Source organism: Cebus imitator, unplaced genomic scaffold (genome assembly GCF_001604975.1).
Source record: "Cebus imitator isolate Cc_AM_T3 unplaced genomic scaffold, Cebus_imitator-1.0 Scaffold228, whole genome shotgun sequence".
NCBI classification, from domain to species: Eukaryota; Metazoa; Chordata; class Mammalia; order Primates; family Cebidae; genus Cebus; species Cebus imitator.
Window position 1 is genome coordinate 1778225 of NW_016107543.1, and position 19496 is coordinate 1797720.

Genomic DNA, 19496 nt, shown 5'->3' on the forward strand with positions numbered 1-19496 from the left:
GCCCAGCTAATTTTTTGTATTTTTAGTAGAGACGGGGTTTCACCATGTTGACCAGGTTGGTCTCGATCTCTTGACCTCGTGATCCACCCGCCTCGGCCTCCCAAAGTGCTGGGATTACAGGCTTGAGCCACCGCGCCCGGCCATATACTTTTTTTTTCAAGTTTATTTGTAGGGTTTGGTTTTAACGAGCAGCCTTTCAATTTATTAAAAGAGAAGGAGACGCTGAGTTATCAAGTAGTCCAGACAACATTTTCACTATTTAGCACCTGTCCTCCCTGATTACAAACAGAAGTTTGCTGGGTAAGTGGAGAATCAGAGCTAGAGCCAGAGAAGGACCTGATTGGTGGATTTTTTTTTTTTTTTTGAGACAGGGTCTTGCTCTGTCACCCAGGCTGGAGTGCAGTGGCATGATCATAGCTCATCCTCCCTTGATCTGCTAGGCTCAAATAATCCTTCTGCCTCATCCTTCTGAAGTGCTGGGATTACAGGCGTGAGCCACCATGCTTTGCCAACTTCTTTGGTTTTTGTTTTGAGACAATGTCTCACTCTGTTGCCCAGGCTGGAGTGGAGAGGTGAGACCACAGCTCACTGCAGCCTCATCTCCTAGGCTCAAGCAATCCTCTTGCCTCAGCCTCCCAAGCAGTGGGGATTACAGGTGTGTGCCCCTATGCCTGGCTAATTTTTTTTATTTTTAGTAGAGGTGAGGTCTTGTTATGTTGCCCAGGCTGGTATTGAACTGCTGAGCTCAAGCAATCCTCCCATCTCAGCCTCCCAAAATGCTGGGATTGCAGGATCTTAATAGCTGGGTTCCTATAGCTCTGATGGCCAGATACCCTCTCCATTGTATGGACAACAGCAGAAGGGAGTTTGAAAAAGGTGTTGGAATGAATTAGTGAAAAGCGAAAAGCATTCTAAAGTGAATTACAAAGGTTCTACTGACGCCAACGATGCTCCGTCAGATGGAATGGTCATTTGCACTTGCTTTAGGTGCTCGGCAGTGCCCATGCTGCCCCTCCGTTTGTCTATACTCCTGGAAAGTAGTGAATTCCATTTTTCTTAAGGTTTAAGAGGCTCCTACTCTAGGTACAGAAGGAGCCCTGCAGGTGAAAATGAAGGTTGGTAAGTACCTCAACGTCCCGCTTCAGTTTCTCCAGGAAGTTCTTTTTACTCTCTTCTCCCACGTGCAGCTTCTGCCCTTCATTGAGGAAGTCATTGTCTTTGAATGTTGGCAAGTCCTTGGCCTAGGAGAGCAACAGCAGTTAGGCTGGGTAAGGCTGATTCATTCACCCCAGGGACACCCAACTGTTCTGCTGGGAGCAACCATACAGAAAGGGGAAGGGTCCTCAGTGTAGACACTCAACCTGCTAAATGAACAGTGTAGGAGCCTCTAGTCTGAGGCTTTGGGCAGGCAAGGAGGGCAAATACATGGCAAATACTTGAAAGACGAGGACCGACTAAAGGATTCTTTCCTGTTGAGCCTGGACCAGCTCAGGGCTCAGGCAGCCACTCACTGACTTAGGCTGGACTACGAGATGGGAATGTCTGCCATCCCAGGATGACTATGAAGAACCTAGTGATGGCAGAGGTAAAAGACTAGAGACCAAGGTCTAGGCCTAGCACAAGGACAGGCAGGTGATCAGTGACACAGAGCATTTCATGTTGACAGATGGCACGTCTGGGAGCTGGGCTAGGGGCTGCGATGGGCGATGGACGGGATGGCCGACAGGAGCGGTTTCTGACTCCAAGCGACCCTTTCATTCATGCTCAGCACCAGCATACCTTCTCCTTGTCACTTGCTTCTCTCGCAACCGTAGAACCCTGAAAGAGTAAGAGCCATCAGGGGAAGTCCAGCTGAGGCAAAGTTGACTGCATGAGCAAACATGAGAGAGCCAGCAGGTGAACTCAGTAGGCTGGTTAGAGTCCTAGAGGGCCCAGGAGGCAACACCTTGTTCATCTACTCTGTGTCAAGCCCACTTATAGAGCTCAATGTACAAGACACTTGTTAGGTGCTCGGCAAACAGGACTGCGCTGGAGAAGTTCAGTCCCTGCCCTTAACAGGGGAGACAGATATTCAGCAGTGGTTCCACAGTCATTAGTTCACTCACTACCACTGGGCTCAGCGTTATAGGGAGGAGACAGGACACTCTGAAAGCACATACCACAGGGGCTGGGCCTGGACAGGGGAGGGACAGTGGCCAGAGCCTACCTACTTCCTAGAAGTAGTATTTGGGCTGAGCTTAGAAGGGCAAGAAGGAAGCAATTAGGTGGGGGAAGGAGGAGGTGGAGAAAGGGAAGGGGACTGTTCCAGGCAGCAGATGTGAAATCCCGGGAGGAGGAGGAGCGCTGCAGGAACGCAGAGGAAACCAGTGCAGCTGCAGCACAGGGGGAAGGGATGGCGGCGTAAGGTGACAGAAGGCAGAAGCTAGGATCAAGAACAAGGGGCACCCTGATTCACAGCCACAAGTGTGTCCTTCCCAGTGTCCAGAGATGCATTTGTGCTGTCAGTCCATGGGGGCCTGATGGATGCCAAAGTGGTGTGTTAGCATGGCCTGTCCCCATTCTACTGCCCTCGCTGTGCACATTCCACAGACAGGAACATCAACTGTTGGAGAAAACGGCACATTTAGGGCTTAAATAATCTCTTGTTACTGTCACCTGGATCTCAAACAGCCTTTGGTCCACAAGCATATCCACTCCAGAGTTCCCTGTCTGTGCTAATTACATTACCAGCTTTCCCAATTACATGGAAGTTGGCGTAGTGGCCGCTCTGGGCCTGAGAGAGAGGGGAGGCACAGCTCCAGCAAACACAGAGCCCTTTACCTTGAGGTCATACTTGCGATGCACAGTGAGCCGATGGCTGAACACGTTCCTGGTAACCACCATGTAGGTTTCCACACCATCCACAGTCAGGCGGTACATGCCCAGGAACTGTGGCAAAAGAGTGTTGCCATGACACTCCACTATAAACTAGGATGCAAAGGAAGAAGAGAAAGAAGACTGAGCAACAGGCAGGTGCCAGCGACGGACAGGGCTCTCCCCAGACTAAAATGCTCCCTGGCTCCCTGGGATTCTAACCTCTAGACCGGTCATTCTCCAGTTGGGTCCTATGAAGTAATAGGGGTTTCTCAGGCTTAAAACAGGCAACAGCCGCCTCCATCCTCCTGCTGGCATGGCAGAGGGAGAGGCGGTCTGAGCAGGTGGCTCAGAGCCCCTGGGGGTTCATGTTATTAGAATCTTACCTAAGATTTTGTTTAAAATAGGATTTTACCACAGGAAAATCCCTGATCCAACACCTTGCATCTCCTCTGCCAGCCTGATATGGGAAAGCCACAGGGAAGAGAAAGGGTGCAGAGGCAGGTCAGGGATCCAGCCATCTGGGAGAAGAGAACGGCTCCATATCCAAACTCTTATCCATGCCATGCCCTGGGGTTTCTACCATAACTCCCAAAAGACCAGAAATTCCCTTCAGCCCTTCTCAGGTGCCCCAGAAATGAAGACCCAAGCAGGCTAAGGACAGACACACAGATGGTGCCACGGGGCTCCCTGCCTTCCTCATGGACAGGTTCCAGATGAGTGGAGATGGGACAGGAAGAGAAACAAGCCTGCTGAGCCAATGGGGCCTCTTTCAGAAGAAACAGGGCAGATGCCAGGGCGTGAACACTTTCCAGCTGAGCCTCGTCACTGATGTGCCTTCACGGCTCCTGTTTTTTTTTTTAAAAGTAGGCATTTCAGCTCACAGAAATGTGGCTGCAGGAGAGTCCTGCTGCTTGGTGATCAGGAAGCAGCTGCCATTACCAAACAGGACTAACCCCTCCCTAAGAAGCTCCCCTGGGGCTCCCTTCTCCCTCTTCCAACCTATCCTCTGCAGCCCAGGCTTGGGACTCACCATACCTGGTGGTATTTCTTTAAGATGTTGTGCATCTCTGCCACGTCCTCACTGGACACAGTCTTGATGACAAAGCGCCGGTCGTAGGTGGTGAGGAAACGCGTGCCACACCGGCCCTGGCTGTCACTGTTGATGGGGGCGCTGCGTGTCACCGAATTCTGATAATCGAGACAAAAGCAGGCTGGGCTTGGCAGGGGAACAGGATTCTGACTTTCACTGAGTCTTCCCTCAGAGGCTGGACTGCTTGAAAGCCAACAACACTGAGATAGAGGGACTCCCAGATGGGAGCTTACCACCCCTTTTCTCACAGCGTTTTCACATCCCTCCCCAAGTCTTCCTTCAAAGTGACAAGAATTGTTCCTTACCACCCGCCCTTCATCCCAGTCTAGGATGGGAAGAGAAATGACTGTAAAAGTTTCCATCCTGATCCCAGAGAGCTACCCTACCAACTAAAATCCTGCCTCTGATGGAGGAGGCTGAGTCTAATCTGGACCCTCACATGCACTATGACCTTGGGTGAGCCATTTCACTTCTCTACCCTGCATTTCCTCATTGGGAACACAAAGAGGCGGACTGAGCTGAGTCTCCCAGTCTCTTGGGGGTGGCAAAGATGAAGCTTGGGAAATACTGTTTTCAGGAGGTCTAACACAAAGAAGCAATGCACGGTCGTCTCTTGTCCCTGCATCTACCCTAATGCTGAAAAACCTTTCGCAATGCAGGAAGCTGGTCTTCATCTCTGAGCCTGACACCTTTCCCCTCACCTCAACCTCCTGCTTGTCTATGCAGGGCTGGGAGGCAGTTCTGGGGAGCTTTCCTGGCTATATCCCTGCTCCTCCTCAAGGCCCTACTCCCAATAGGATCAGAGAGCAGTAGAAGCCTCAAGAGGGAGGGTGGGGAAAGGCGTGAGTCAACCAAAGGGACATGTTCACCAAGCAAACACCAAGGGACCTTTGGGAGGCAAGGCTGAGGGGAGAGCCCAGGTGTCCCTGTTCCCAAAAAAACATATATGAGGATCATGTCACAGAAATGCCTCCTCTCCAAGCCCTTTCCCCATCTCTTAATGAGGATCCTGTTATTATTATTACTATTTGTGTAAAGATAGGGTCTCACTCTGTCACTCAAGCTGGAGTACAGTGGTGCAATCTCAGCTCACTACAGCCTCTACCTCCTGGGCTCAAATCATCCTCCCACCTCAGTCTACCAAGTAGCTGGGACTACAGGTGTGCACCACCAAGCCTGGCTGATTTTTGTAGTTTTTGCAGAGATGGGGTTTTGTCATGTTGCTCAGATTGGTCTAGAACTCCTGGGCTCAAGTAATACTACTGCCTCAGCCTCCCAAAATGCTCGAATTATAGGTGTGAGCCACCACACCTAGCCTTTTTTTAAATTTTCTTTTTTTGAGACAGTGTCTCACTGTCACCAGGCGCCAGGCTGGAGCGCAGTGGCGCGATCTCGGCTCACTGCAACCTCCGCCTCCCGGGTTCAAGCAATTCTCCTGCCTCAGCCTCCTAAGTAGCTGGGACTACAGGCATGCGCCACCATGCCCAGCTAATTTTTGTACTTTTAGTAGAGACGGGGTTTCACCATGCTGGACTGGATGGTCTCGACCTCTTGACCTCGTGATCCACCCACCTCGGCTTCCCAAAGTGCTGGGATTACAGGTGTGGGCCACCACACCCAGCCTTTTTTTTTTCCTCTTAAGGATGGTGTTTTGCTGTCACCCAAAGTGGAGTGCAGTGGTGCAATCATAGCCCACTGCAGCCTTTAACTCCTGGACACAAGGGATCCTCCTGCCTCAGCCTCCTGAGTAGCTGGGACTACAGGCATGCACCACCATGCCCGGCTGATTAGGATCCTACTCCTTACTTTCTCCTAATGCCTCCTCGCAAAACCCTGGTGGAGGAGTAGGGGAAACTAAAGTCAGAGGTGGCAAGCAGCTCTGGGAGTTCCTCAGCAAAGGTGCTAAAGTAGCACCCCTTGAAACAAGGCGTTCCCATTGCAGAAATGTTGAGTAGACTCTGTGACCGGGTGCCTCTTCCTCCCAGCCCGGCCTTTCTACCAGTAAGACTTAGAAGCTGCAAGCCTAGTTGGGAGGTAGAGGCAGCATCCCCTGACTCTCTCAGTGGCTGGCTGTCCCACACCAGAGGGTCCCCTCCCTGAGCAACATCCTCCCGGCCCTCATTTCAGTCATGACCACAGGCATGCACCCACAAGGCAATTAGGGGCAAAATGCAGACACTGAGAGGATGTAATTAGACAGCCCAGGAGACAGTCCTAGTGAGGGTTGCCCTCACTAGGAATCCCTCACCAAGGAACAATGGAAGGAAGATGTAAGAGCAACTTGGTTGCAACAGTGGCAAGAAGCTTCCAGAAAACCTCCAGCCCCAGTCATGATTAAGTTCAGGGTTCAATCCTAACAAGGGGCTGAAGGAACCTCCCAGTAAGTCTTAGGTTGGGTATTCCTGGGCATTCAAGCCCCAGGAATCTCCCCCTCCTCTCATGGCCCCGCGCCCTCCTCATCAGGATACTTTCTTTGCATGCAAGCCCTTCAGAAGGGAGGAGAGAGGGGAGGAGACTCTAACCCAAGGCCCATTCTGCTGCTGTGAACTACTCTGTGAAGGGGGTGGGGTGGCAAGAACTACAGTGCTAGCAAAGATTTGAGCATCCATTCTAGGTTTCACTGTGCTATACGCTAAGTTTCACTGTGCTATGGGGCAAAGAGTTTTCCCCACAGACAAATGAAAGTCAGTTATGTTTCAGGTCGGGCACGGTGGCTCACAGCTATAATCCCAGCACTTTGGGAAGCCAAGGTGGGCGGATCACAAGGACAGGAATTCGAGACCAGCCTGGCCAACATATTGAAACTCTGTCTCTATTAAAAAAAATACAAAAAATTAACTGGGCAGGGTGGCAGACACCTATAATCCCAGCACTTTGGGAGGCTGAGGCAGGAGAATCACTTGAACCTGGGAGGCGGAGATTGCAGTGAGCTGAGATTGTGCCATTGCACTCCAGCCTGGGCAACAAGAGTGAAACTGTCTAAAAAGAAAAAAAGAAAAGAAAAGAAAATCAGCTAGATTTCCTACAGCTATAAAGGTGAAGTGGAAAATTTGTCCACCTTCACCACAAGGCTGTCTGCCAGGGAAGAGGATCCAAGGAGACATGCTAAGCGGAGAAGCAGCAGAAACCATGAACTATGAGTCACTCTAATGTCCGTGACACTGGGATTGATTCCTCCCAAGAGGCCAATGGCCTCTATGATGCTGTCACTCACTGGCATGCAAACTCCCCTCCCACCACCAGGCCAGGGCACAAGTTTAGGAGGTGACACTCATACCTGGCAAGAGGTTATACTATCCTTAAAGTCTTCCTTTTCTAATCTGTTTTATCTGCTTTAAGAAGCCTCATTTCTTGCTGACAACAATTCTTTCTCTCTCTTTTTTTTCTTCTTTGAGATGGAGTCTCACTCTGTCATCCAGGCTGGAGTGCAATGGCACAATCACTGCAACCTCCACCTCCTGGATTCAAGCGATTCTCCTGCCTCAGCCTCCCGAGTAGCTATAGGCACGTGCCACCACGCCCAGATAAATTTTTGGATTTTTAATAGAAATAGGGTTTCACTGTTAGCCAGGATGGTCTCAATCTGCTGACCTCATGATCAATCCACCTCAGCTCACCAAAGTGCTGAGATTACAGGCATGAGTCGCTGCATTGGGCTTTTATTTTTTTGAGACTGAGTTTTGCTCTTGTCATCTAGGCTGGAGTGCAATGGCGCAATCTCAGCTCACTACAACCTCTGCCTCCCAGGTTCAAGCAATTCTCCTGCTTCAGCCTCCCAAGTAGCTGGGATTACAAGTGCATATCACCATGCCTGGCTAATTTTGTATTTTTACTAGAGACAGGGTTTCACCATGTTGGCCAAGCTGGTCTCGAACTCCTGACCTCAGATGATCCACCCATCTTGGCCTCCCAAGGTGCTGGGATTACAGGCGTGAGCTACCACGCCCAACCCAATTCTTTCTCTTTGAAGTCAAACTACAGAGGAAAAGGGTTCTTCAGCTTAGACTGGAAATGTCAGACTAAAATGAAAGTGCTTCTGCAGCCCCCCTCTCTCCTGCTGCTCTCCCTCCCAAGGAGAGAAACCTGAGCCTGTTTGGCATCCTCAGAAGCACTTCTAAGGCCCTTGCCCTCCAAGGGGACCCCAGTGCTAGGGGAGAGACTGCCTGGGCTGGAGCAAGGCATGACAAGGAGACACAGCACAAGAATAGCAAAAACGTTTTTATTCTCTACTTGTCCTGTGGCTTCCTGACCCCATTCCATTCCCTAACCCTCCGATATTGCCAAGAAACTCCATACCTGGTAATCCTGATCATCAATCCCAAACCTCTCCCGAAGGTTTCGGAACACCATGGGGCAATACTCCTTAAACTTAAATCGGCTGGGCAGGTTCTCCCTAGGGATAAGCAGAGACATGTCTTTGTGAACTGCCCCTTGCTGATCTTAATTATTTTTATTATTATTTGTAATAGAAACAGAGTCTTGCTATGTTGCCCAGGCTGATCGCAAACTCCTGAGTTCAAGCAATCCTCCCACCTCAGCCTCCCAAAGTGCTGGGATTACAGGCATGAGCTACCACACCCGGCCTCATCTATATTCTGACTTCAGAACTCCTCAGAGTGCATCCACAGATCGCCTGGATCTGAACAGCCTGCCATACTTAACACGTAGGTTTCTAGGCTCTTAGGAATTCTGAAGTTGAGTCTAGAAACAAATACTCCAAGGCTGGGCGTGGTGGCTCACGCCTGTAATCCCAGCACTTTGGGAGGCCGAAGCAGGTGGATCACGAGGTCAGGAGTTCAAGACCAGGCTGGCCACCATGTTGAAACCCTGTTTCTATTAAGAAAAAAAGAAAGAAAAAAGAAAAGAAAAGAAAAGAAAGAAAAGAAAAGAAAAGAAAAGAAAAAAAAGAAAAGAAAAGAAAAAGAAGAAAGAAAGAAAAGAAAGAAAGAAAGAAAGAAAGACAGACTCCAGCTGATTCTGAGCATGTGAAAGGTTAAAAACTTTACATCTTGTATTCACCTTGTGAAAATTAATCCAGTGGTATACTTGTGATTTGTGCACTTCTATGTGTATGTTGCCCTTCAATAAAACATACATTAAAGAAAAAAACTCTTGCCCGCTGGGCCATGAACCTGAGTACAGGCTCCACCTCACAAGTGTGGTGCTCACTCAGTGGGAAGTGCATGTGAACATCTGCTATGCGGTGAAATCAGCCTGAATGCTATAGGGAAAAACCTCTCTCATCAGAGGGCCCCTCTCCTCTGGCCATATTCCTGTGGAAGCATCCTGAAAATGATCACACACAGGAACCCCACCCTGGGCTTCCACTGAGAAGTAAGAAAAAAGCGCCTGATTAAAGAGGTCCTCAGTCAATTCAGTGGGAACACAAAGTCCTGTCTGCTGGCACCAATCTCCACCCTCCCACTCCTTAGTCAATACAGACTCCCAGGAGAAGAATCACCTTGAAATGATGACTCCTACCAATCTGCCATCTTTACAACAGCTATCCTGCCTAGGAAGCCCCTTTCAGAAATATGTCCTCTGACTACTCCAGGATGACAGGCTTTAAGGAAATCAAAAGGAATGTCTTGGAAAGGAAGTGGCCTATCTGCCTTATCTACCTCATCTTCTAGTAAACAGCACCAGAATCTAATAAACAGCATATATAGTGCTGGTGCAGTGGCTCCCACCTGTAATCCTAGCATTTTTGGGAGGCCAAGGCTGGTGGGTCACCTGAGGTGAGGAGTTCAAGACCAGCCTGGCCAACATGGTGAAACCCCATCTCTACTAAAAGTACAAAAAATTAGCTGGGCGTGGTGGCGGATGCCTGTAATCCCAGCTACTCCGGAGCCTAAGGCAGGAGAATCACTTGAACCTGGGAGGCAGAGGCTGCAGTGAGCCGAGATTGCACCACTGCACTCCAACCTGGGCACCAAGAGTGAAACTTTGTCTCAAAAAAAAAAAAAAAAATGTACATACACAGTTGTTGGAAGGACAAAAGGAATAAAGATAAAAGAAAATAAGAGATTGGGTTCTCTGCTTTAGGCCAAGATATCAAGGAGGTAGAACCTCACCAGAGGCCATGGACCCTGAAATGGGGAGTGGTGCAATGCCCACTTCCAGAGCTCTGACCTCCAGGTCAGAACAATCTTCTTTCTGGCCTCTGAGTTGAGGGCTGCCTCTCTCTCCTTAGGTGGCCACTTACCAGGTGGCAGCTATGGAGACAGACAGCTTCTAAAACAAGATGGTGTTCCTTACTATGGCAGACGGAGGTCACTAAGGGATGTTCTCAAGTCAATCTTCTCTCTGGACTAACAGTCTGGGAATGGTTGGGTGATATAACCCAGCTAGTGAAGTGGTAGGGACTGTGGGACAATGAAGAATAGAACCAGGATTCACATGCAGAAAGCAGAAAGTGTGAGCAGCAAACAGTCCCGGGGTGGTCCACAGAGTGGAAATTCAGGCCCCAAAGGCTTAGAGCAGGCCCAAAACTCTGCCAGGTGAGGCAGCTACTAGAATGTTTCCAACAATGTCAGAGACAACCTTCAGACACTAGTGCTAATCCAAGAAGTGACAACAGACAAAAAATGGGAAGTGCTACTCTGGGTAGTGCTCTCGAGCCCCTAGCCTGTTGCTCATACACCAGCCAGCCAGAAAAGAACCTGGTGGTATCCCAAGCCAAGAACATGCCTGGCAGCCTCCTGCCTCAGACTAAGATCAAGATGGGGCCACTGCTACAGCCTCACACTGGATGCCTCACCTCCTGAGCAGCTGACTTCCACCTGAGCTAGCTCTAGATGAATCACCCTGGGCCCAGTCATGTGCCCCACGGTCCACCGGAGGTAGGCTGATAAAGGAGTGAGATGCCAATACTAGGATGAGAGGCACATAACGAAGGCATTTTCCCGGCCATTATGTCCGCTCTGAGATCCAGGTGCTGCCTTGGCTCCCGCTATGCATAAGGCTTCAGAAGCTTCTGACCTGAGGGTAAGAACTGCCCACAAAACCTGAGTCCACTCAGCAGACAACTTACTTATTGAAGAGATGATTGTCCACCTTGATCTTGCTGTAGGCTTTGAAGTCATCTGGCATTAGCATGACAGGAACAGGGACATTGCTCAGCTCATTGATCTGAAAAGCAAGGAGGAAGTAAGGCTCTCAGCCAGGAGGCCACCTGCCTCAGAGACACTAAGCTACAATGCAAATGGCACCATCTCCCTAAAAGCACATCCAAGTTTCCCTTTCTGTCTTTTTTTGTTTTTTTTTTTTTTTTTTTGAGACAGGGTCTCATTCTGTCACCCAGGCTGAAGTGCAGTGGCACAATCATGGCTCACTCCAGCCTTGACCTCCTGGACTCAAGCAATCAACCCACCCAGCCCCACAAGTAGCTGAGACTACAAGTGGGCACCACCACATCCCGCTAATTTTTTTGTATTGTGTAGAGACAAGGTCTCACTGTCCTGAGCTCAAGCAATCCTCCTGCCTGGGCCTCCCAAAGTATTGGATTACTTGGGAGGTAATCCAAGCCCCAAGCCCCAGGTAACACCCAGCCCCTCCCTGTCTTTATTTCTGTTCTTCTCTTCAAATAAGTTCCCAACCTTGCCCTATTTACCTACAGAAATTCTTCACCCGATAAGGGCCAGCTCAAAAGGCACTTCCTCCCTGAAGTTTCCCAAGATTCTCTAGACGATAAACACCCATTCCCATCTTGGAATTCCTGAAGATGTGTTTGTATCTGTCTTCTGGCCATCTCTCTCATATTGTAATTAACACTTATAAACCTTGCCCTTGCCTGCTATAGTTAAGCTAGGCAATAGCGTATTTTATTTATATATATATATATACACACACACACACACACACACACAATTTTGAGACAGTTTCACTCTTGTTACCCAGGCTGGAGTGCAATGGCGCAATCTCAGCTCACTTGCAATCTCCACCTCCCAGGTTCAAGTGATTCTCCTGCCTCAGCCTCCTGAGTAGCTGGGATTACAGACATGTACCACCATGCCTGGCTAATTTTTTTTTTTGTATTTTTAGTAGAGATGGGGTTTCACCATGTTGGTCAGGCAGGTCTCGAACTCCTGACCTCATGTGATCCACCCACCTTGGCCTCCCAAAATGCTGGGAATACAGGCATTGAGTCACCATGCCCAGCCTTAATTATATTTCTAAGCGAAGATCCTACTAATCTTTAGTGCTTGGTACCATTACTAGCATATATGGCAGGTACTTGATAAATATTTGTCAAATGCAATAATAAATGATCAGTAGGTAAATGTATCCCAACCTAAGTGGGTATTAAGGCCTTTGAACATCTTCATAAAAATTGTGGGTCATTCAAGAAATTAGCTCAAGACAGAAAAAAAACTGGATGGGTTTATATGGATATGTAACTCATAACCCCAAGGTAAATTTAAAGTGAGCAGAAGTAGATGTCTGGCCACTGTCCCACTCTGACCCTCCTGATAAAAACAGGGCCAGGCCTGCTACAGTGGCTCATGCCTATAATTCCAGTACTTTGGAAGGCTGAGGCAGCGGGAACACTTGAGGCAAAGAATTCTAGACCAGCCTGGGCAACACAGCAAGACTCTATCTCTTTAAAAAAAAAAAAAAAAAAAAATGAGAGTCTGAGGCAGGAGGATCAGCTGAGGTCAGGAGTTCAAGACCAGCCTGGCCAACATGGTGAAACTCTGTCTCTACTAAAAAATACACAAAAAATGTGCAGGGCATGATGGAAGGCACCTGTAATCCCAGCTACTCAGGAGGCTGAGGCAGGAGAATTACTTGAGCCCAGGAGGCAGAGGGTACAGTGGGCTGAGATTGAGCCACTGCACTCCAGCCTGGGCGACAAGAGACTCTGTCTCAAAATAAATAAATAAATAAATTAGCCAGGCATTGTGGTGTACACCTGTTGTCCTAGTTACTCATGAGGCTGAGGTAGGAGGATTGCTTGAGCCTATGAGTTTGAGGTTGCAGTGAGCTGACTGCACCACTGCACTGCACTCTAGCCTGGGCAAGAGTGAGACCTTGTCTCAAAAAATAAATTAAATAAAGCAGGGCCAGTTCCTGATGTCAAGTCCTGCCATACACTAAACTGGGGAAGATGGGACAGGATGCCTTGCCTCTACTGACAACAAACCTTCTCACTGTCTTTTGTCCCTTCAAGGAGCTGGTTCCTGGACAGGGAGTTGGCTTTCTATTGGTGCAGAGATGAGGGCAGATCCTGCCCTTCCCTACCTCAAGTTTAGCCAATTAGTGGTCTAATTAACCACAGATGTCCTCTCTCATCACAGCAGAGTATTTGACATTTGACCCTCAACCTCGTTGCCACTAATGCATTCAGGATTTAGAGAGGAAAACTTAGTTCTGACTTAATGGATTGGGGGGAGGGGGCACAGCCTTGTGTCTCCCAGACACTTTCCTTGCAAATCCTACTATCTCAATGAGGCCCCAGGTGGCAGTGAGGGGCTAACCTAGAGTCATTTATGCTCCTCTAGGAGCATAAATGGGGGAAATGGCATTTAATCTGATGCCCCTTTTATGTTGCAAACCTTTTTTTATTTAGAAATGTCAGAGAATGGAGGAAGTTCAAGTTAATGCAGTAACTGGGCTGGGGAATCATACCTTCTCAGAGTTGGTAAAAACCCAATTTATTCACAGGGAAATGAAGGAAGCCACAGGAATGCATGTGCTTGGAAAGCGATGTGGGGGGGCAGTTTATGGTTGGCAGTGGAGCAGACTCAGTAAACTGCTGGCAAAAACTGACTGGCACAGACATAAGAGTGTATTCTGTATGATTCCATTTATATGTAAAATTCTACAACAGACATCTATAATGAGAGAAATGAGTTGCCTAGCCCGGAGGCAAGGGGTGCTGAGTGTAAAGGGACATGAGGAGTGTGATTCCAGAGTGTCAGAAATATTTTATATGTTGTTTGGGGTGATGGTTACATGGGCATATACATTAGCTGAAATTTATAAAATTGTATACTTAAAATATGCACATTATACATAAATTATTCCTCAATAAAGTTGATTTTTAAATTCTAAGCATCTAGCTCTGTGATACCCTTCATTGGATAAATCCTCCCAACAGCCAAAAAACCCCAAAAGACCCATGCCAGTTCCCATTCCAGGGAGTGCTCACAAGAGAATGTGATTGTCAAATCTGTGCCTACAGAGGAAACCATTCCACCTCCTTGTTTTTCTGCCAACAGAAACAATTCATGGTGGCTGTCCCATTTCCTTTTTCCTGGCATACCAAGCCTGGCTCTGAGACTTAAAGGGAAAACAGAGACAAAGAGTTCAGGGCTCTTCCACAGTTCTGCCTTTTCTGGCTCATAGCTCCATGACAGAAAGAACATGCCATTGCCTCAAAGAGTAAGGTTGTAGAGCAAAACATTAAAGTATCTGCTACAAATTGATTCTGGGTTCGTCTAAAATCCAAACTTGATGCCAAGGCCGGGGCTTGATACTAGGGGAACTAGAAAAGACTAAAACACTGGCTTGAGAGGGATCAATTGCCCCTTAGCCAAGATGAGTTATTCTAACAGGAACTATTCAGGAATGTTCTATTCATTAATTTATTCTTATTTCATCTCTATTCATTTTTAAAAATTTATTATTTAATTAGGTTCAATTCAGGTATAATTCATCTCTATTCTTGATTATACACCCCAATAGCAGGAAATCTTCTTTTCCTTTTTTTTCTTCCAGGACAGAGTCTCATTCTGCTGCCCAGGCTTGAGTGCAGTGGTACGATCTTGCCTCACTGCAACCTCTGCCTCAAGGGCTCAAGCGATCGTCCTGCCTCAGCCTCCCAAGTAGCTGAGATTACAAGCAGGCGCCACCACGCCTTGCTAACTTTTGTATTTTTAGTAGATACAGGGTCTCACAATGTTAACCAGACTGGTCTCAAACTCCTGACCTCAAGTAATTTGCCTGCCTTGGCTTCCCAAAGTGCTGGGATTACAGGTGTGAGCCATGGTACCCAGTCTAAGAAATTTTTAACTCAGCTAACATTGGTGAATAATCCATCTCTCAAGCAGGGGAGACTCACCCCTTATTTCTACTAGGCTACATGTAGATGATTCACTGTAGGGATTAGCCACATTATTATTAATATTTTAGTTTTGCAAAATTTTATATCCCAGAGAGTTCTATTCCATTTCAGTTCAACAGTTCCTATCGAAATATCTACTATGTGCTTCATTCTGTTAGGTAAATGTATGGGAGGAGAACACAAGGCAATAAAGTGTTGTACACGTAAAACAATCAGGAGGCTTATAATCTCATCAGGGAGATGAGAAAAAGCCCTGACACAATACAACTCAAAGTCAAAGCAGTATACAATGAAGTGAGAATCCAGGGATACAGACAAGAACAGCAGAGGCTCTGAGAAGGATGAAGTTAGCATGGCCAGAGGGTCAGGCTCCCAACCCTCATACATCAGGCCAGAAACAAGGCACCTAATGCCTCTCCTGGTATTGCACCAAGAGCAGTTGACATGGGAAGAATCTACAAGATCATGTTACACTACTGCTCAGAAATCTTCCATAGCTTCTCGTCAACCTCAGGGTAAAGTTTTAACTGCTTAGCCTGGCACTCAAGGTCTTTCCCAATCTGGCTCAGACTGCCAAATTTCTATTCAATTTACTTCTACTCAGTGTACCAAGGGCCTTACTATATGCCAGGAGCTGGGGATACAGAAACAGAAAGACATCTCCAGGGCTGGGCGTGGTGGTTCACTCCTATAATCCCAGAACTTTGGGAGGCCAAGGCAGGCAGATCACTTGAGGCCAGGAGTCTGAGACCAGCCTGGTCAATATAGCAAATCCCCGACTCTACTAAAAACACAAAAATTAGCTGGGCATGGTGGCGTGCGCCTGCAGTCCCAGCTACTCGGGAAGCTGAGGCAGGCGGATTGCTTTAACCCAGGAGGCAGAGGTTGCAGTGAGCTGAGATTGTGCCACTGTACTCCAGCCTGGATGACAGAGCAAGACTCTGTCTCAAAAAAAAAAAAAAAGTTTTGATTCTGCATGGAAGTGTGAGGAGAATGGCTCCTAGAGGAAGCTACAGAGAAACCACTTAAGGCCTAAGATGGAAGTTCTCCCAAAAATGAAAGGAAGGAAATCCCAAGCCGTGGGAATCAAGGCTGAGTTGTGAAAGCACACTGCCCATTTTAAAAATGGTGAGTGCATCTGCGGGGATGGGTCGGGGGATAGAGGACAGCATCATAGGACAGAAATAATGAGTGGGGGGAGGTAATACAGGAAAGATAGGTCATCAGTCTAGCACATTATATTAATTAATAGTATAAATTTTGTATTAATATTGTATAAATGTTGCATTAATAAATACTGTATTATTGCATAATAGAACAGATGCTTCTATCTATTGAAAGCCTATAAATGACCAGTGCTTTATAGCATTATATATCACACATAAATAACATATATTCTATTCTAAGGTATTACTTGTAATACTTAACAGTCACGTAAAGTATTACTAAACAGACTTTGCAAAAGAGGTTCAGAGAAACGGGCACCTTTCTGAAAGTCACACAGAGTATGTGCAGTCAGGATTTGATCCCAGCCTGCCTGGTGCCAAAACCCGGGCTCTTTATGCTGTGCTGTGCAATCCTTCCTATGGCTGGCTACCTTGCCTAAGGTAGGATTTTCCATTCTTGTCTCTATCCTAATACCACTTCAAGAAAAATGAGATGCTCACTTTACAGGACATGAAAATCAAGCTCAGTGAAAAAAAAATTACTGCTCCAAAACATACTAGTACCAAGGGCAGAGACTGGGTTTGAACTTGGGTTTGTCCACAATATGTTAAATTTGGACTTGACTATAAAGGCAATGGGACACTCTCTCGTTTAAGTCTGGGAATCCACACAATCAACTGAGTGATACAGAAAGGTAATTCTGGGATAAAAATAAAGTAAGGATTAGAAAAGGAAAAGAAAAAAACCACCAAAACCATTTATAGGGCCGTTACAATAGTTCAGGTGACAGACAGTTAAACAGGCAGGAAGAACAGAAGAAGGGACAAAGCTAAGAGGTTCATCCAAGAGCTGGCTGAATAACACTTCCTCTGTGGGAGCTTCCTTGTCTCTCCCAGGTTGAATTAACAAATTAGGTCTCTGTGCATCTTTATGTCCTAAATATTGCATGCACTTAAGTCATTACTTGTCTACACATCTGGTTTCTCCACTAGTCTGTGTGTCCCTTGAAGGAAGAGACTCTATCTTACCCATTCGGGTGTCACTCGCACAATGACTGGCACAAAGCAGTTGTGGGAGGAATGGGTGGATAGGAAAAGGAGGGAGTTGAGAACTGAAAGATGGCTAACACGGGGATAAATGAAGAAAAGAAAATGGCAAAACTGGCATGCCTGTGCCATAAGGCGCATGGCCTGGAGGATGGGCTAGGTTGAGGTGAGATACTGAAGCTATGACCAGACTGTAGAGAGTCTAAAATGCCAGGAAGAGAAGAATCAACTTTATCTGGTAGACAAAAGGGAGTGGCGTACTAAAGGTTTTGAATCACAGAAGCTCCTAAAGCAATGTTTTAGGAAAATGTGCCTTTCCTTTACTATCTCTAGCACACTGGGCCAGTCTCTTTCCCCTCCAGGAAGAATGCACTTGTGGAAATGTCAACTCATTCAAAAACCACGCTAAATACAACTTAATAGCAAGGTAAGTCTGTTGCATCTCAGGTCACTTAAGTCGTTTTTGGAATATCCACGATTAATTCCATGAGCATAAGTAATGGGAGGGCTAACCAAGCTCAGTGAGAAACAACTTAAGAGCAAAGAGTTCACTCTATGCTGATCCTACTGGAGATGAAAATTCCTTTCTCTCCCTCTCTCTCTCTCTTTCCATTTATTTTTATTTATTTATTTTGAGATAAGATCTCACTTCCATAGGCCAGGCTGCAGTGCAGTGAAGTCAGTTCACTGCAGCCTCAACTTCCCGAGCTCAGGTGATTCTCCCACCTCAGCCTAATAGCTGGGACTACAGGCATGCCACCATGCCCAGCTAGTTTTTTGTATTTCTAGTAGAAATGACGTTTTGCCATGTTGCCCAGGCTGGTTTCAAACCCCTGGGCTCAAGCGATCCACCCGCCTCAGTCACCCAAAGTGGTAGGTGTGATTCTACTGTACATATACAATAGAATACTATTCTGCCTTTAAAAAAAAAAAAAAAGGAAATTCTGCAATATACAACATGGAGATGAAAATTCAGCAGCTAGTTCTAGTCTGGTGAACTTCTGTGTTCAGAAGCCTCCACGTCCCTGTGCGACCTTCACAGGAAATGTTACTCAGGAGACCTGGACTACACATGCAGGTTTCCTGGCGTGTTCCAGTGCTCTGTTACTGGTTCAGTAGAGGGCTGCCCACCACCAGCAATCACTTGTTACCTGCCACCATCAGAAGACACGACATGCTAGAAATACACTCACAGGACCAAGGAGGTCCAAAACAAGAACTGCCACTCTAGTGAGGAAAGAGAGGGCCACAGGAGCCAATAAATCTATCCGTGTTTACTCCTTTTCACATCTTGGTTGTGCCTTCTCCTGCCTTTTCAGTCCCACTGTTCCCTGTGAGGTAGGAAGGCCTACTGAAGGAAACTTCATTCAAAGGCCTGAGCAGGAATGTTCCCTAAGGATTTTTTTTTTTTTTCTTTTTGAGATGGAGTCTCACTCTGTTGCCCAGGCTGGAGAGCAATGGCACGATCTTGGCTCACTGCAACTTTCACCTCCTGACTTCAAGTAATTCTCCTGCCTCAGCCTCCTAAGTAGCTGGGATTACAGGAGCCCACCATCATGCCCAGCTAATTTTGTTTTTAGTAGAGACAGGGTTTCACCATGTTGGCCAGGCTGGTCTTGAACTCCTGACCTCAGGTGATCTGCCTGCCTCAGCCTCCCAAAATGCTGGGATTACAGGCGTGAGCTACTGTGCCCAGCCACTCTGAAGATTTTTAAAGTATCAGGCCAAAGAAAAGACAGGTAAAGGAGGTCAGTGGCTCACACCTGTAATCCTAGCACTCTGGGAGACCAAGGCAGGCAAATCGCTTGAGGCCTCCAGGAGTTGGAGACCAGCCTGGGCAACATACCATCTCTTCAAAAAATACAAAAATTAGCCAGGTGTGGTGGCATGCACCTGTAGTTCCACTACTCGGGTGGCTAAAGCAAAAGAATCACCTGAGCGTGGAGAGGTAGAGGCTTCAGTGAGCCGTGATCATGCCACTGCACTTCAGCCTGGGCAAGGGCGTGAGACCCTGCCTCAAAAAAAAGAAAGGAGGAAGAAAGAAGGAAGAAGGAGGGAAGAAAGAAGGAAGAAGGAGGGAAGAAGGGAAGGAAGGAAGGAGAGAAGGAAGGGAGGGAGGGAGGGAAAATGTATGGACAGAACTGGGGTGGAGGCCAGGTGTGGTGGCTCACACCTGTAATCCTAGCACTTTGGGAGGCCGAGGTGGGTGGATCACCTGAGATCAGGAGTTCAAGTCCAGCCTGGCCATCATGGTGAAACCCTATCTTAA

At 47.4% G+C, this 19496-nt stretch overlaps 1 protein-coding gene across 2 annotated transcripts in view; it reads right to left on the reverse strand.

Moving 5' to 3' along the window:
* Nucleotides 1-19496, reverse strand: part of PIP4K2B (phosphatidylinositol-5-phosphate 4-kinase type 2 beta) — a 35052-nt gene that overhangs the window by 10850 nt on the left and 4706 nt on the right. For both annotated transcript variants that reach the window (XM_017497231.1, XM_017497232.2), the window contains 6 exons: nucleotides 10980-11077; nucleotides 8243-8339; nucleotides 3892-4044; nucleotides 2821-2967; nucleotides 1780-1818; nucleotides 1128-1241 (listed from right to left, as the gene is read on the reverse strand). In XM_017497231.1, coding sequence (XP_017352720.1) covers nucleotides 1128-1241; nucleotides 1780-1818; nucleotides 2821-2967; nucleotides 3892-4044; nucleotides 8243-8339; nucleotides 10980-11077 — 648 coding nt within the window. The remainder of the gene's footprint in view (nucleotides 1-1127; nucleotides 1242-1779; nucleotides 1819-2820; nucleotides 2968-3891; nucleotides 4045-8242; nucleotides 8340-10979; nucleotides 11078-19496) is intronic.